We start from the raw sequence: 15000 nt of genomic DNA on the forward strand, positions 1-15000 counted from the left end.
ACCCAGAGGAACCACGCCAAACCGCTGCGCAATTTTGGTCCCCAATGTCGGATTAACCACCACTAAATCATGGTTTGGGCTTCTGTGCTGTCATTGTGTCCGCGAAGTTTAGATTGTAATGTCAGTGACCTTTGTTTGTGGGAATTTCTGCCAATTAGAGCTCCAAACGGGGATGCGTAGGATACTTCTGAAGCACAGTTTGCGTTACACAAACACTTCAAACGAAGTGTGAAGACAGCGGTGGTTTCAAAGGCGAGTGACGGAAGCAAGTGGAAGAGGAGAATCCCTCGTTCAATAGAAATGATGGGTGAAATGTAGAATCTACCCTCTGTTTACAGTAGTGTCATCAAACCTCGGTTAAGTGAGAGTTCGAGCTAGTCAAATGCTAATCAGGCACTAAACCGCGGTAAGAAGGACCCATCATGAGGCTTCTGGGGGCAGTTTTAGGATATAACTTCTCCCTTTAAGGTCTCAGTGCAGAATACAGTCTGGCCAGTACCATCAGATTGAAAATGACTTCTGGATGGAAGTCGAAATGTCTTGATTTGTCCAGATGAAACATTTTCTACCCTGTATTTATATTTCACTATTAAGGACAGGATGGTGTGGTGTGAATAAGGGACATGAAAAGGTGTGAGGTGTGGTCCTGCTGCCAGACCCAAGATAACTAAATGTATATTCACTTTTGAGAAGGAGCAAATATATATGTTTTACCCTTAACAAGTAGCAAACATATAGTAGGGACAAGAAGGCTGACTTCCTGGGACTGTTGCAGACACATTCAGGATTTACATATGATTCATCAAATTTAAAGGACACATGTTTGTTCCCTCATCAAAAACATACCTGGAGTTTCATTTAGCTTGATTCATACTTGTTAGATTAATCCTGTGTAGAACGTCTTCTCCCTTCCCGAGCGCCAACAAACTCGCGTTCTTGAATTTCCCAATTTGGTTACGACTGAGATCGTCTGTGCTGTTTTTAAGTCCATCGATCGTCCACAGACTTGTTCGGCATTCGCATTTCTGCCTCAAATCACGATCATTACAACTGTGTGAAATCTAGCTTTTATTCCGATGCCCTCTGTAATCCCCTCCGCAGCCAGTAGACGGAACTATGGGAAACGCACAGGGAGGGACATAAAGCAACTGTGTTTTTTTATAATCAATGTTTTTTCAGTCCTAAAACTAAATGTACACAAGTTTAAGGGCCAATAACAATACAAATGGTGAATAATATTTGTCCTTTCCAGACGTATTGATGACTTCTTCTTGTGTTTGCAGCTGTGTGTGAGAACGGCTGTCTGAACGGAGGACGCTGTGTGGCTCCAAACCGCTGCGTCTGCACCTACGGCTTCACCGGCGCTCAGTGCGAGAGAGGTCAGAACTCAATACTCTCATTCTCCAAGTGCCTCTCCTCTCTCTGGCACTCCTCTTCCTCTCTTTCTCCTCTCCCCCTCTCTTCTCCTCTCTCTCGACCCTCTGTATATCGCATTCTTATCCCAGCCCTCTCTCTCTCTCTTCCCCCTCGTTCTCTCTCTTACTCTTTTCTCTTCTGTTTTTGTCTTTCACTCCCTCCTTTTTCTCTCCTTTCGCTCTCTTATACCTTCTTCTTCCTCTTTCTCCCACGCCTTTCCATTTCTCTTTCTTTCTAATCATTCTTGTTACCTTTCTTTCCTCCTCTTTCCCTCCCTCCCTCTCTCTCTCTCTCTCTCTCTCACCCTCTCTCTTTTTGCCATTTTCCGTCTCCCTTGCTTCTCATTTTCTCCTTCTCTCTCATATCACTGTCACTCTCTCTCTTTTATTTATTTCCCAGACATACAGTAGGTCTGTTTAAAAATCTCTCTTCCCCTTCCTCCCTCTCTGCCACCTCTCTCTCTCTCTCTCTCTCTCTCTCGCTCTCTCTCTCTCTCTCTCTCTCTCTCTATCTCTCTCTCTCTCTCTCTCTATCTCTCTCTGTTCTCCCTGCGCCCCCCCACTCTCTCTCAATCTCTCTTTCTCTCTCTCTCTCTATGTTCTTTCTCTGTTCTCTTTGTTCTCTCTCTGTTCTCTCTGTTCCCTCTCTGTTTTCTCTGTTCTCTCTGTTCTCTCTCTCTCTCTCCCCCGCTCTGTTCTCCCTGCGCCCCCCCACTCTCTCAATCTCTCTTTCTCTCTCTCTCTATGTTCTTTCTCTGTTCTCTTTGTTCGCTCTCTGTTCTTTCTGTTCTCTCTCTCTCTCTCTCTCTCTCTCTCTGTTATCTCTGTTCTCTCTCTGTTCTCTCTTTGTTCTCTCTCTGTTCTCTCTGTCTTTCTCTGTTCTCTCTCTGTTCTCTCTCTGTTCTTCCTCTGTTCTCTCTGTTCTCTCTGTTCTCTCTGTTTTCTCTGTGTTCTCTCTGTTCTCTCTCAGTTCTCTCTCTGTTCTCTCTCTGTTCTCTCTGTTTTCTCTGTGTTCTCTCTGTTCTCTCTCTGTTCTCTCTGTTCTTCCTCTGTTCTCTCTGTTCTCTCTCTGTTCTCTCTGTTCTCTCTCTGTTCTCTGTCTGTTCTCTCTGTTCTCTCTCTGTTCTCTCTGTTCTCTCTGTTCTCTCTGTTCTCTCTGTTCTCTCTCTGTTCTCTCTGTTCTCTCTCTGTTCTCTCTGTTCTCTCTGTTCTCTCTGTTCTCTCTCTGTTCTCTCTCTGTTCTCTCTCTGTTCTCTCTGTTCTCTCTCAGTTCTCTCTCTGTTTTCTCTCTTTTCTCTCTCTGTTCTCTCTGCTCTCTCTGTGTTCTCTCTGTTCTCTCTCTGTTCTCTCTCTGTTCTCTCTGTTCTCTCTGTTCTCTCTGTTCTCTCTGTTCTCTCTCTGTTCTCTCTGTTCTCTCTCTGTTCTCTCTGTTCTCTCTGTTCTCTCTCTGTTCTCTCTCTGTTCTCTCTGTTCTCGCTCAGTTCTCTCTCTGTTCTCTCTCTGTTCTCTCTCTGTTCTCTCTGTTCTCTCTCAGTTCTCTCTCTGTTCTCTCTCTGTTCTCTCTCTGTTCTCTCTCTGTTCTCTGTTCTCTCTCAGTTCTCTCTCTGTTCTCTCTCTGTTCTCTCTCTGTGTTCTCTCTGTTTTCTCTCTTTTCTCTCTCTGTTCTCTCTGCTCTCTCTGTGTTCTCTCTGTTCTCTCTCTGTTCTCTCTGTTCTCTCTGTTCTCTCTCTCTCACGTCACACTGTAAACTCAGCTCTCAAACAGCTGGACTGACTTTTATTCACACACGTGCAGCTTCAAGGAAAACGTGACCAGTCTGGTTCCCGTTAACACACATTTGTGCCAACGCCGCTGACCAAGTTCACTCCAAACTCAGTATACAATACATAAAATGCAAGTACTTTACATACCAGGTGAGCAGTATCTATAAAGGTGCACTGTGTAACTTTTCTTGTGGAAATACCCAGCTGTGTGCGCTTCTTTTCAATACTGGTGTTTTCATTGCTCCAGAATACTTTTAAGTGTTGCGTATCCTTACTGTGAGTGGGATCGCCTCTCCACAGATATGACTTGGCCTTGACCCGATTGTTTCCATGGAGATAGATATGTTTTATTTAATATTGTCGAGCACAGGCAAGCAGGTGCGTACCCTCCACCAGATCAGATCATAATTATCCACTGTTTTTGCTGGCACATGACGCAACGTTTATCTTTTAAAAAGCTCCTTTCTCATCCAACGTGGTCAGAAAAGACTCTTGGAAAACCACAGGGCCAGTATTTCTCAAACTGTGGGTTAAAACCAAGATATTAATCATGCTAGATTATTGCGTCGCCGCCACAAAAGTCCGGTTTGATTTGAAAAAGGGTTTGTGAAATATGTGGCGTTCAACCACAGCAGGTCATGTTTGTGCTGGTCCCAAGACATAAGAATAAGAGTTCAAACCAACAGAGAAGGTAAAACTATTGAACTATTTCAGAAATGTAGCTTTTTGTTGCAACACAAGGTCAAACACAAGGTCAACTGAATTAAGGCAGTCATTGTCCAAAGAAGATCAGTTACTTTTTAATAAAATTGTACTTTTCAGAGTAGTTTTCAGTCTTCTGCTGCTGCTTTTGTGTCATGTTTATAGTGAAACAGCACTTTGATTAAACATTGTGGTTACTACTCTTGCTGTGAATAAGTCATAGTAAGTCATATTTTTTGGTCCGTCCATGCCTTGATTTTATGTTTTACTGAACGTTTTGTCCTTCCAATTGCATTAACGGGAACATATTACGCTACTGTAAATCAACTTTTAGGAGATTTTAACCATAGTATAATTGTTTCCCCCTCTCATTTATCCACTCAATATTTACTTAGAGTGATTTATGCGTGTTTGAGTAATCTTTGTTTATTCTGCATTCAAGACGCCATTGCTCGGACTTGTCCTGGAACACGCCCTCTGCTCTGTACTCGCTTTTTTTCCCCTGTGTGATACATGTTTCATTCAGCAGTGTCTTGTAATCAACACGTTTTTGGTTTTATGGCATTTAAAATATAAAATAGTGATCTACCGGTGTCATAGGAACAACTACTTATAACTATGTCTTCTTTAACTTCAAATATATATATTATTATCAGATGCGACGTTCAGACGGTGAATTGTTGTTTCTCCAAATACTTTTTTACTCTTACTTAAAGTCTATATGACAGATTTTCCTGTTTTTCTAATTATTTGACTTGGTTTGGTGGGATAAAGCATGTAGTAAATATTGATCAGAGTTTTACTTCTGTTAAGTTACAGTTTGTAAAAAAATTGAGTTTATAATGACAGGAAATAGAGCTGAGTCCTAAAATTGAATCCCTCTGTGATGTCATCAATGTGCGACGTGCCACTGAAAACACAATACAGTTTACACTTAACTGACACACTTTTCTGACAGTTAAAACGATAGCTAAAGCTAGTATATATGATATTATTGTTTGTCAAATCATAACTTGTGTGTCGTTTATATGGATTTTGATTCTTGTTTACCGTCTGGTTGCTAGGTAACAGTTGTGGAATTACCTCTACCTATATCCTACTTACTGCCCGTATCCAACCAGGAAGTAACAATATAAACTTTACAGAAGTGGTAAAACTGGGATCAAACAGGCAAAATGTCAACTCAAATCTGAAATATCATTGTGTTCACTACATTTTAGACTTCAAGTATTTCTTAGTCGACTATACTTTGTACTTCTACTTGAGTAATATCATTGTTTTATGTTGCTCCATAAAACCGAAGCGGCAATCCAGCCTTTTTGATTCTGATGCTCTGTGAGGTTTATTGTTGCATGTTTGCACAACGGGCCCGGACTGTTATTTTCCACATCTGCCGTTGAAGTGCGTTCTGGGTATTGTCGTGTCTTGGGCTGTTTGCTGGCGGCCCGACCTCCCAGCCTCCTGTGGTCCATGTCGGCCCGGAGAGAGATCCAAAGTACACAAGCGCACGCAAACCGCAGCAGCAGCATCGCCGCGTCGTGTTCGGGCTGATTCTGGGCAGACGCCGGACACTAGATGATATTCAGGTCGACACTCTGCAGCTAATTAGGGAGCGTCTTGTAATGATTGAAACTCGTCTCGTGTCCAAGCCATAAAAAGACTTGTAAAAATCAAGGATGTAAAATATGACTGCCAATATTTGTAGGCTGGTTATTAGGGCTGATTGAATTGTGATTTTTCGGCTAAGAATTGTGATTAGATTTGAGCTTTGTATTGGATTGTACTGTCCAGGACCATGATATTCAAGAGAAAACTGAAATATGAACATCTAAACTTAATTACATTTGACAACGTGTCTGAAGAGGTGTCTTGGAGAAGTCTTTGCGATGCATCTGTTCAACCTCAAATTATATTAATAGGATTGTGATTTTGATTCCATTGTGATAAATCTTACGGTGATACATGTTTCATTCAGCAGTGTCTTGTAATCAACATGTTTTTGGTTTTATGGCATTTAAAATATTTAAAGTAGTGATCCACCGATGTCATAGATAATACTAAGTAATTACAACTATGTCTTCTTCAACTTCAAATGATGCTTCTATTATTATCAGATGCGACGTTCAGACAGTGAATTATTGTTTATAATGACAGGAAATAGAGTCCTAAAACTGAATCCCTCTGTGATGTCATCAATGTGCGACAATGTGCCACTTTTCAGTGGCACATTGTCGCTCGCACTGACACTCACATACAGTTTACACTTAACTGACACACTTTTTATTTTATTTTTACATTGTGTGAATTGATCTATGTACGTTCTCTGGGTCTAGTCTCCAAAGCGTTGTCTCTAAAGAAGTTCCCTTGCTGCACTGACTGCCAACACATCAGCATGGCCCACTGTAGTATATTATTGTGACTGAGTGATTGTTGTCTAAGGATCTATGAGTTGTAGTATAATTGCACAATGTTGATTGCTGATTTTCTGAGTCTTAGCTGCTCATGTTGTTCCTCAGAGTCGGTTCATGACATTCCAGAGCTGGTCTTTTCTGCTCAAATACTCTCCAAGTCCATGCGAGTTCCACTGCTTCCTGTAAAAGCCAGGCCAAAATGTTTGTACATGACTTTCCAGCAACGTGCCATATCTGCAATTCAAGTTTATTGTTTCAGGAAGTGCAGGGAGAGAGAAAGAGGAAGTCACCGATTTGTCTTTTAATACAGGGAAAATAATTGATGGCGGTATTATTGGCAGAAAGTCAGAACCAGAATCAGAAACAAGTTTTATTGTCATTGTCATTGAACAAAATGGCAAATTTGCTTCACTAAAATGTCTCGCTTTAAACCTTGTCCAGGCTTTAGTTGCAACTATTTAACAATTTTTTGATATTTCACACTTCTAGCAGGAGGAGCCACCAAAATTTAAAGAAAAAGTAAAAAGTACAATGTGACCCTTAACTTCTACTACATGTCACATAATAAAAAAAGATACTAAGTTGTTTCTGGAATGTTATAAACTTACAAACAATAAAAGTTATTGAAACATTTAGGCAAATTTTAAGTATTAAATGTGTCTTTCCGAGTTTCTGAGTTTTTATTATTTTAATTTGAAAGTGAATAGGAATGTTTCTTATCTCGAGGGCTTTGACTGTTGCTCTTCACCATGAATCTGAGTCTAAAAGTGTTGTATTTATTATATCTTATTCCGACACCACCCATTATCCACATTTGGCTCTCCCCGGCCGGTCAGAGTTTAATGTTGAGAGAACTTACTGACAATTCAAAAACTTCAAAGCTCCGAAGAACAAAGAGCCAACGAGAGTGAAAGAAAAATGACACTGTTTTCCATAGGAAGCACATGTTTACAATGAACTATGTCTCCACAATCAATCATGTGGTGAGCCTAATAGAGACTTCGCTGCAGTACATACCATGTGCCAGATCGGCTCAGATGTAAGGAGCAGATGCAAATTCCTGTCAAAATGGGAGTTACAGACCAAATTTAGAAAGAACTGGGTCAAAATACCTTTCTTACATTCAAGTAGACTCAATAAAATTTGACCCGAGCAAGCTTTGGGGGAAATAGTGGGAAAATGACTTCCTGTAGATCAAAGTGGGCCGTCTTTGTATAAAAAAAAAAAAAAAAAAAAAAAAAAAAATACAATTAAATAATAATATATATATACAGTGATCCCTCGTTTATCGCTGGGGTTACGTTCCAAGAAGAACCCGCGGGAGTCGAAATCCGCGAAGTAGAAACTTTTATTTTTTTACAGTTATTATACTATGAAATACTCCATAAAACATTGAAGCTCACGCGCGGCGCCGCTCTCACCGGCCTCTCACGCGCCGCTCTCTCACGCGCACCGCTCTCTCACGCGCACCGCTCTCACCGGCCTCTCACGCGCGGCGCCGCTCATACCGGCCTCTCACGCGCGGCGCCGCTCTCACCGGCCTCTCACGCGCGCCGCTCTCTCACGCGCGCTGCTCTCACCGGCCTCTCACGCGCGGCGCCGCTCATACCGGCCTCTCACGCGCGGCGCCGCTCTCACCGGCCTCTCACGCGCGGCGCCGCTCTCACCGGCCTCTCACGCGCGGCGCCGCTCTCACCGGCCTCTCACGCGCGCCGCTCTCTCACGCGCGCTGCTCTCACCGGCCTCTCACGCGCGGCGCCGCTCATACCGGCCTCTCACGCGCGGCGCCGCTCTCACCGGCCTCTCACGCGCGGCGCCGCTCTCACCGGCCTCTCACGCGCGGCGCCGCTCTCACCGGCCTCTCACGCGCGCCGCTCTCTCACGCGCGCTGCTCTCACCGGCCTGTCACGCGCGGCGCCGCTCATACCGGCCTCTCACGCGCCGCTCTCTCACGCGCGCCGCTCTGACCGGCCTCTCACGCGCGCCGCTCTCACCGGCCTCTCACGCGCGCCGCCGCTCTCACCGGCCTCTCACGCGCGGCGCCGCTCTCACGCGCGCTGCTCTCACCGGCCTCTCACGCGCGGCGCCGCTCATACCGGCCTTTCACACGCGACGCCGCTCATACCGGCCTCTCACGCGCGGCGCCGCTCTCACCGGCCTCTCACGCGCGGCGCCGCTCTCACCGGCCTCTCACGCGCGCCGATCTCTCACGCGCGCTGCTCTCACCGGCCTCTCACGCGCGGCGCCGCTCATACCGGCCTCTCACGCGCGGCGCCGCTCATACCGGCCTCTCACGCGCGCCGCTCTCACCGGCCTCTCACGCGCGCCGCCGCTCTCACCGGCCTCTCACGCGCAGCGCCGCTCTCACCGGCCTCTCACACGCGCCGCTCTCTCACGCGCGCTGCTCTCACCGGCCTCTCACGCGCGGCGCCGCTCATACCGGCCTTTCACGCGCGGCGCCGCTCATACCGGCCTCTCACGCGCGGCGCCGCTCATACCGGCCTCTCACGCGCGGCGCCGCTCTCACCGGCCTCTCACGCGCGCCGCCGCTCTCACCGGCCTCTCACGCGCGCCGATCTCTCACGCGCGCTGCTTTCACCGGCCTCTCACGCGCGGCGCCGCTCATACCGGCCTCTCACGCGCGGCGGCGCTCTCACCGGCCTCTCACGCGCGGCGCCGCTCTCACCGGCCTCTCACGCGCGCCGCTCTCTCACGCGCGCTGCTCTCACCGGCCTGTCACGCGCGGCGCCGCTCATACCGGCCTCTCACGCGCGCCGCCGCTCATACCGGCCTCTCACGCGCGCCGCCGCTCTCACCGGCCTCTCACGCGCGGCGCCGCTCTCACCGGCCTCTCACGCGCGCCGCTCTCTCACGCGCGCTGCTCTCACCGGCCTCTCACGCGCGGCGCCGCTCATACCGGCCTCTCACGCGCGGCGGCGCTCTCACCGGCCTCTCACGCGCGGCGCCGCTCTCACCGGCCTCTCACGCGCGCCGCTCTCTCACGCGCGCTGCTCTCACCGGCCTGTCACGCGCGGCGCCGCTCATACCGGCCTCTCACGCGCGCCGCCGCTCATACCGGCCTCTCACGCGCGCCGCCGCTCTCACCGGCCTCTCACGCGCGGCGCCGCTCTCACCGGCCTCTCACGCGCGCCGCTCTCTCACGCGCGCTGCTCTCACCGGCCTCTCATGCGCGGCGCCGCTCATACCGGCCTCTCACGCGCGGCGCCGCTCATACCGGCCTCTCACGCGCGCCGCTCTCACCGGCCTCTCACGCGCGCCGCCGCTCTCACCGGCCTCTCACGCGCGCCGCCGCTCTCACCGGCCTCTCACGCGCGCCGCTCTCTCACGCGCGCTGCTCTCACCGGCCTCTCACGCGCGGCGCCGCTCATACCGGCCTTTCACGCGCGGCGCCGCTCATACCGGCCTCTCACGCGCGGCGCCGCTCATACCGGCCTCTCACGCGCGGCGCCGCTCTCACCGGCCTCTCACGCGCGCTGCCGCTCATACCGGCCTCTCACGCGCGCCGCTCTCACCGGCCTCTTACGCGCGCCGCTCTCACCGGCCTCTTACGCGCGCCGCTCTCACCGGCCTCTTACGTGCGCCGCTCTCACCGGCCTCTCACGCGCGCCGCTCTCACCGGCCTCTTACGCACGCCGCTCTCACCGGCCTCTTACGTGCGCCGCTCTCACCGGCCTCTCACGCGCGCCGCCGCTCATACCGGCCTCTCACGCGCGCCGCCGCTCATACCGGCCTCTCACGCGCGCCGCTCTCACCGGCCTCTCACGCGCGCTGCCGCTCATACCGGCCTCTCACGCGCGCCGCCGCTCATACCGGCCTCTCACGCGCGCCGCTCTCACCGGCCTCTTACGCGCGCCGCTCTCACCGGCCTCTTACGTGCGCCGCTCTCACCGGCCTCTCACGCGCGGCGCCGCTCTCACCGGCCTCTCACGCAGCTCACACGCGCTCTCTCACCGGCCTGTCACGCGCGGCGCCGCTCATACCGGCCTTTCACACGCGACGCCGCTCATACCGGCCTCTCACGCGCGGCGCCGCTCTCACCGGCCTCTCACGCGCGGCGCCGCTCTCACCGGCCTCTCACGCAGCTCACACGCGCTGCTCTCACCGGCCTCTCACGCGCGGCGCCGCTCATACCGGCCTTTCACACGCGACGCCGCTCATACCGGCCTCTCACGCGCGGCGCCGCTCTCACCGGCCTCTCACGCGCGGCGCCGCTCTCACCGGCCTCTCACGCGCGCCGATCTCTCACGCGCGCTGCTCTCACCGGCCTCTCACGCGCGGCGCCGCTCATACCGGCCTCTCACGCGCGGCGCCGCTCATACCGGCCTCTCACGCGCGCCGCTCTCACCGGCCTCTCACGCGCGCCGCCGCTCTCACCGGCCTCTCACGCGCAGCGCCGCTCTCACCGGCCTCTCACACGCGCCGCTCTCTCACGCGCGCTGCTCTCACCGGCCTCTCACGCGCGGCGCCGCTCATACCGGCCTTTCACGCGCGGCGCCGCTCATACCGGCCTCTCACGCGCGGCGCCGCTCATACCGGCCTCTCACGCGCGGCGCCGCTCTCACCGGCCTCTCACGCGCGCCGCCGCTCTCACCGGCCTCTCACGCGCGCCGATCTCTCACGCGCGCTGCTTTCACCGGCCTCTCACGCGCGGCGCCGCTCATACCGGCCTCTCACGCGCGGCGGCGCTCTCACCGGCCTCTCACGCGCGGCGCCGCTCTCACCGGCCTCTCACGCGCGCCGCTCTCTCACGCGCGCTGCTCTCACCGGCCTGTCACGCGCGGCGCCGCTCATACCGGCCTCTCACGCGCGCCGCCGCTCATACCGGCCTCTCACGCGCGCCGCCGCTCTCACCGGCCTCTCACGCGCGGCGCCGCTCTCACCGGCCTCTCACGCGCGCCGCTCTCTCACGCGCGCTGCTCTCACCGGCCTCTCACGCGCGGCGCCGCTCATACCGGCCTCTCACGCGCGGCGGCGCTCTCACCGGCCTCTCACGCGCGGCGCCGCTCTCACCGGCCTCTCACGCGCGCCGCTCTCTCACGCGCGCTGCTCTCACCGGCCTGTCACGCGCGGCGCCGCTCATACCGGCCTCTCACGCGCGCCGCCGCTCATACCGGCCTCTCACGCGCGCCGCCGCTCTCACCGGCCTCTCACGCGCGGCGCCGCTCTCACCGGCCTCTCACGCGCGCCGCTCTCTCACGCGCGCTGCTCTCACCGGCCTCTCATGCGCGGCGCCGCTCATACCGGCCTCTCACGCGCGGCGCCGCTCATACCGGCCTCTCACGCGCGCCGCTCTCACCGGCCTCTCACGCGCGCCGCCGCTCTCACCGGCCTCTCACGCGCGCCGCCGCTCTCACCGGCCTCTCACGCGCGCCGCTCTCTCACGCGCGCTGCTCTCACCGGCCTCTCACGCGCGGCGCCGCTCATACCGGCCTTTCACGCGCGGCGCCGCTCATACCGGCCTCTCACGCGCGGCGCCGCTCATACCGGCCTCTCACGCGCGGCGCCGCTCTCACCGGCCTCTCACGCGCGCTGCCGCTCATACCGGCCTCTCACGCGCGCCGCTCTCACCGGCCTCTTACGCGCGCCGCTCTCACCGGCCTCTTACGCGCGCCGCTCTCACCGGCCTCTTACGTGCGCCGCTCTCACCGGCCTCTCACGCGCGCCGCTCTCACCGGCCTCTTACGCACGCCGCTCTCACCGGCCTCTTACGTGCGCCGCTCTCACCGGCCTCTCACGCGCGCCGCCGCTCATACCGGCCTCTCACGCGCGCCGCCGCTCATACCGGCCTCTCACGCGCGCCGCTCTCACCGGCCTCTCACGCGCGCTGCCGCTCATACCGGCCTCTCACGCGCGCCGCCGCTCATACCGGCCTCTCACGCGCGCCGCTCTCACCGGCCTCTTACGCGCGCCGCTCTCACCGGCCTCTTACGTGCGCCGCTCTCACCGGCCTCTCACGCGCGGCGCCGCTCTCACCGGCCTCTCACGCAGCTCACACGCGCTCTCTCACCGGCCTGTCACGCGCGGCGCCGCTCATACCGGCCTCTCACGCGCGCCGCCGCTCATACCGGCCTCTCACGCGCGCCGCCGCTCTCACCGGCCTCTCACGCGCGGCGCCGCTCTCACCGGCCTCTCACGCGCGCCGCTCTCTCACGCGCGCTGCTCTCACCGGCCTCTCACGCGCGGCGCCGCTCATACCGGCCTCTCACGCGCGGCGCCGCTCATACCGGCCTCTCACGCGCGCCGCTCTCACCGGCCTCTCACGCGCGCCGCCGCTCTCACCGGCCTCTCACGCGCGCCGCCGCTCTCACCGGCCTCTCACGCGCGCTGCTCTCACCGGCCTCTCACGCGCGGCGCCGCTCATACCGGCCTTTCACGCGCGGCGCCGCTCATACCGGCCTCTCACGCGCGGCGCCGCTCATACCGGCCTCTCACGCGCGGCGCCGCTCTCACCGGCCTCTCACGCGCGCTGCCGCTCATACCGGCCTCTCACGCGCGCCGCTCTCACCGGCCTCTTACGCGCGCCGCTCTCACCGGCCTCTTACGCGCGCCGCTCTCACCGGCCTCTTACGTGCGCCGCTCTCACCGGCCTCTCACGCGCGCCGCTCTCACCGGCCTCTTACGCACGCCGCTCTCACCGGCCTCTTACGTGCGCCGCTCTCACCGGCCTCTCACGCGCGCCGCCGCTCATACCGGCCTCTCACGCGCGCCGCCGCTCATACCGGCCTCTCACGCGCGCCGCTCTCACCGGCCTCTCACGCGCGCTGCCGCTCATACCGGCCTCTCACGCGCGCCGCCGCTCATACCGGCCTCTCACGCGCGCCGCTCTCACCGGCCTCTTACGCGCGCCGCTCTCACCGGCCTCTTACGTGCGCCGCTCTCACCGGCCTCTCACGCGCGGCGCCGCTCTCACCGGCCTCTCACGCAGCTCACACGCGCTCTCTCACCGGCCTCTCACGCAGCTCACACGCGCTCTCTCACCGGCCTGTCACGCGCGGCGCCGCTCATACCGGCCTCTCACGCGCGCCGCCGCTCATACCGGCCTCTCACGCGCGCCGCCGCTCTCACCGGCCTCTCACGCGCGGCGCCGCTCTCACCGGCCTCTCACGCGCGCCGCTCTCTCACGCGCGCTGCTCTCACCGGCCTCTCACGCGCGGCGCCGCTCATACCGGCCTCTCACGCGCGGCGCCGCTCATACCGGCCTCTCACGCGCGCCGCTCTCACCGGCCTCTCACGCGCGCCGCCGCTCTCACCGGCCTCTCACGCGCGCCGCCGCTCTCACCGGCCTCTCACGCGCGCTGCTCTCACCGGCCTCTCACGCGCGGCGCCGCTCATACCGGCCTTTCACGCGCGGCGCCGCTCATACCGGCCTCTCACGCGCGGCGCCGCTCATACCGGCCTCTCACGCGCGGCGCCGCTCTCACCGGCCTCTCACGCGCGCTGCCGCTCATACCGGCCTCTCACGCGCGCCGCTCTCACCGGCCTCTTACGCGCGCCGCTCTCACCGGCCTCTTACGCGCGCCGCTCTCACCGGCCTCTTACGTGCGCCGCTCTCACCGGCCTCTCACGCGCGCCGCTCTCACCGGCCTCTTACGCACGCCGCTCTCACCGGCCTCTTACGTGCGCCGCTCTCACCGGCCTCTCACGCGCGCCGCCGCTCATACCGGCCTCTCACGCGCGCCGCCGCTCATACCGGCCTCTCACGCGCGCCGCTCTCACCGGCCTCTCACGCGCGCTGCCGCTCATACCGGCCTCTCACGCGCGCCGCCGCTCATACCGGCCTCTCACGCGCGCCGCTCTCACCGGCCTCTTACGCGCGCCGCTCTCACCGGCCTCTTACGTGCGCCGCTCTCACCGGCCTCTCACGCGCGGCGCCGCTCTCACCGGCCTCTCACGCAGCTCACACGCGCTCTCTCACCGGCCTCGCAAACTTCAATTTGGCAAGCGGTTTTACGTACGTGTACATATGAATCCATAACGTTATTGACACACAGGTAGAGAAGACGCGGAGAGATTGTTTAGCCAATCAGAATGCAGAACACAATGCATGATGAAAATCCGCGAAACAGCGAGACCGCGAAAAGTGAACCGCGATATAGCGAGGGATCACTGTATAGCAATATAGATTAAATCTGATTTTTTTTTTTTTCAACAAATGGAACTAGTCATAATAAAATCAATCAGAACCGTAGAAATAAACTATTAATTAGATGAATAAAATCAAACAAATAAAAACCTTACCAAAAATAAAATGGATAGAACATAAAAAAAAAACTAAAATCAAAGTAATAAAAGATACAGAAAGGCCATGTATTTGTTTTGTAAAATGATAAGTTAATTTAAAGGTAATTAAACGCTCAGTGCAGATCATTCATGTCATGTGACTTAAGGTTAAAGGTGAAACTGGGGCAGTAGCTTAGTTGATTTGCCCTCTAACCTGAAGCTTGATGGTTCGATTCCCCCTAGTGTTATGTTTTTGTACTAAACTGTGTCTTTGGTAGTTGTTGGACTGGCGGCTTCACTTCAGTTTAAGAATCATCGAGTTTAACCAAGAGTGAATCAACTGGTAGCATCATTTCATTTCCTCTGTTTCCCGAGAGATCCGTGTGTTTTTGGTTTGTGAAGTGTGAGTGGATCTGCTGATGGCAGTGAGAACATCCTCCAATAAACCTCGTCTTTGTCAAATCCAAA

General features: G+C 55.5%; 1 protein-coding gene across 1 annotated transcript in view; it reads left to right on the top strand.

Annotated features, from left to right (window-relative positions):
- The window catches only part of fbn1 (fibrillin 1), a 142965-nt gene that overhangs the window by 14891 nt on the left and 113074 nt on the right, over positions 1–15000 (top strand). The window contains exon 6 of the mRNA XM_072465628.1: positions 1284–1379. Within this exon, the coding sequence (XP_072321729.1) occupies positions 1284–1379 (96 nt within the window). The remainder of the gene's footprint in view (positions 1–1283; positions 1380–15000) is intronic.

Source organism: Eucyclogobius newberryi, unplaced genomic scaffold (genome assembly GCF_026437365.1).
Source record: "Eucyclogobius newberryi isolate DKJ021-1_F unplaced genomic scaffold, fEucNew1.0.hap1 SCAF_5, whole genome shotgun sequence".
In the NCBI taxonomy this organism is placed as follows: domain Eukaryota; kingdom Metazoa; phylum Chordata; class Actinopteri; order Gobiiformes; family Gobiidae; genus Eucyclogobius; species Eucyclogobius newberryi.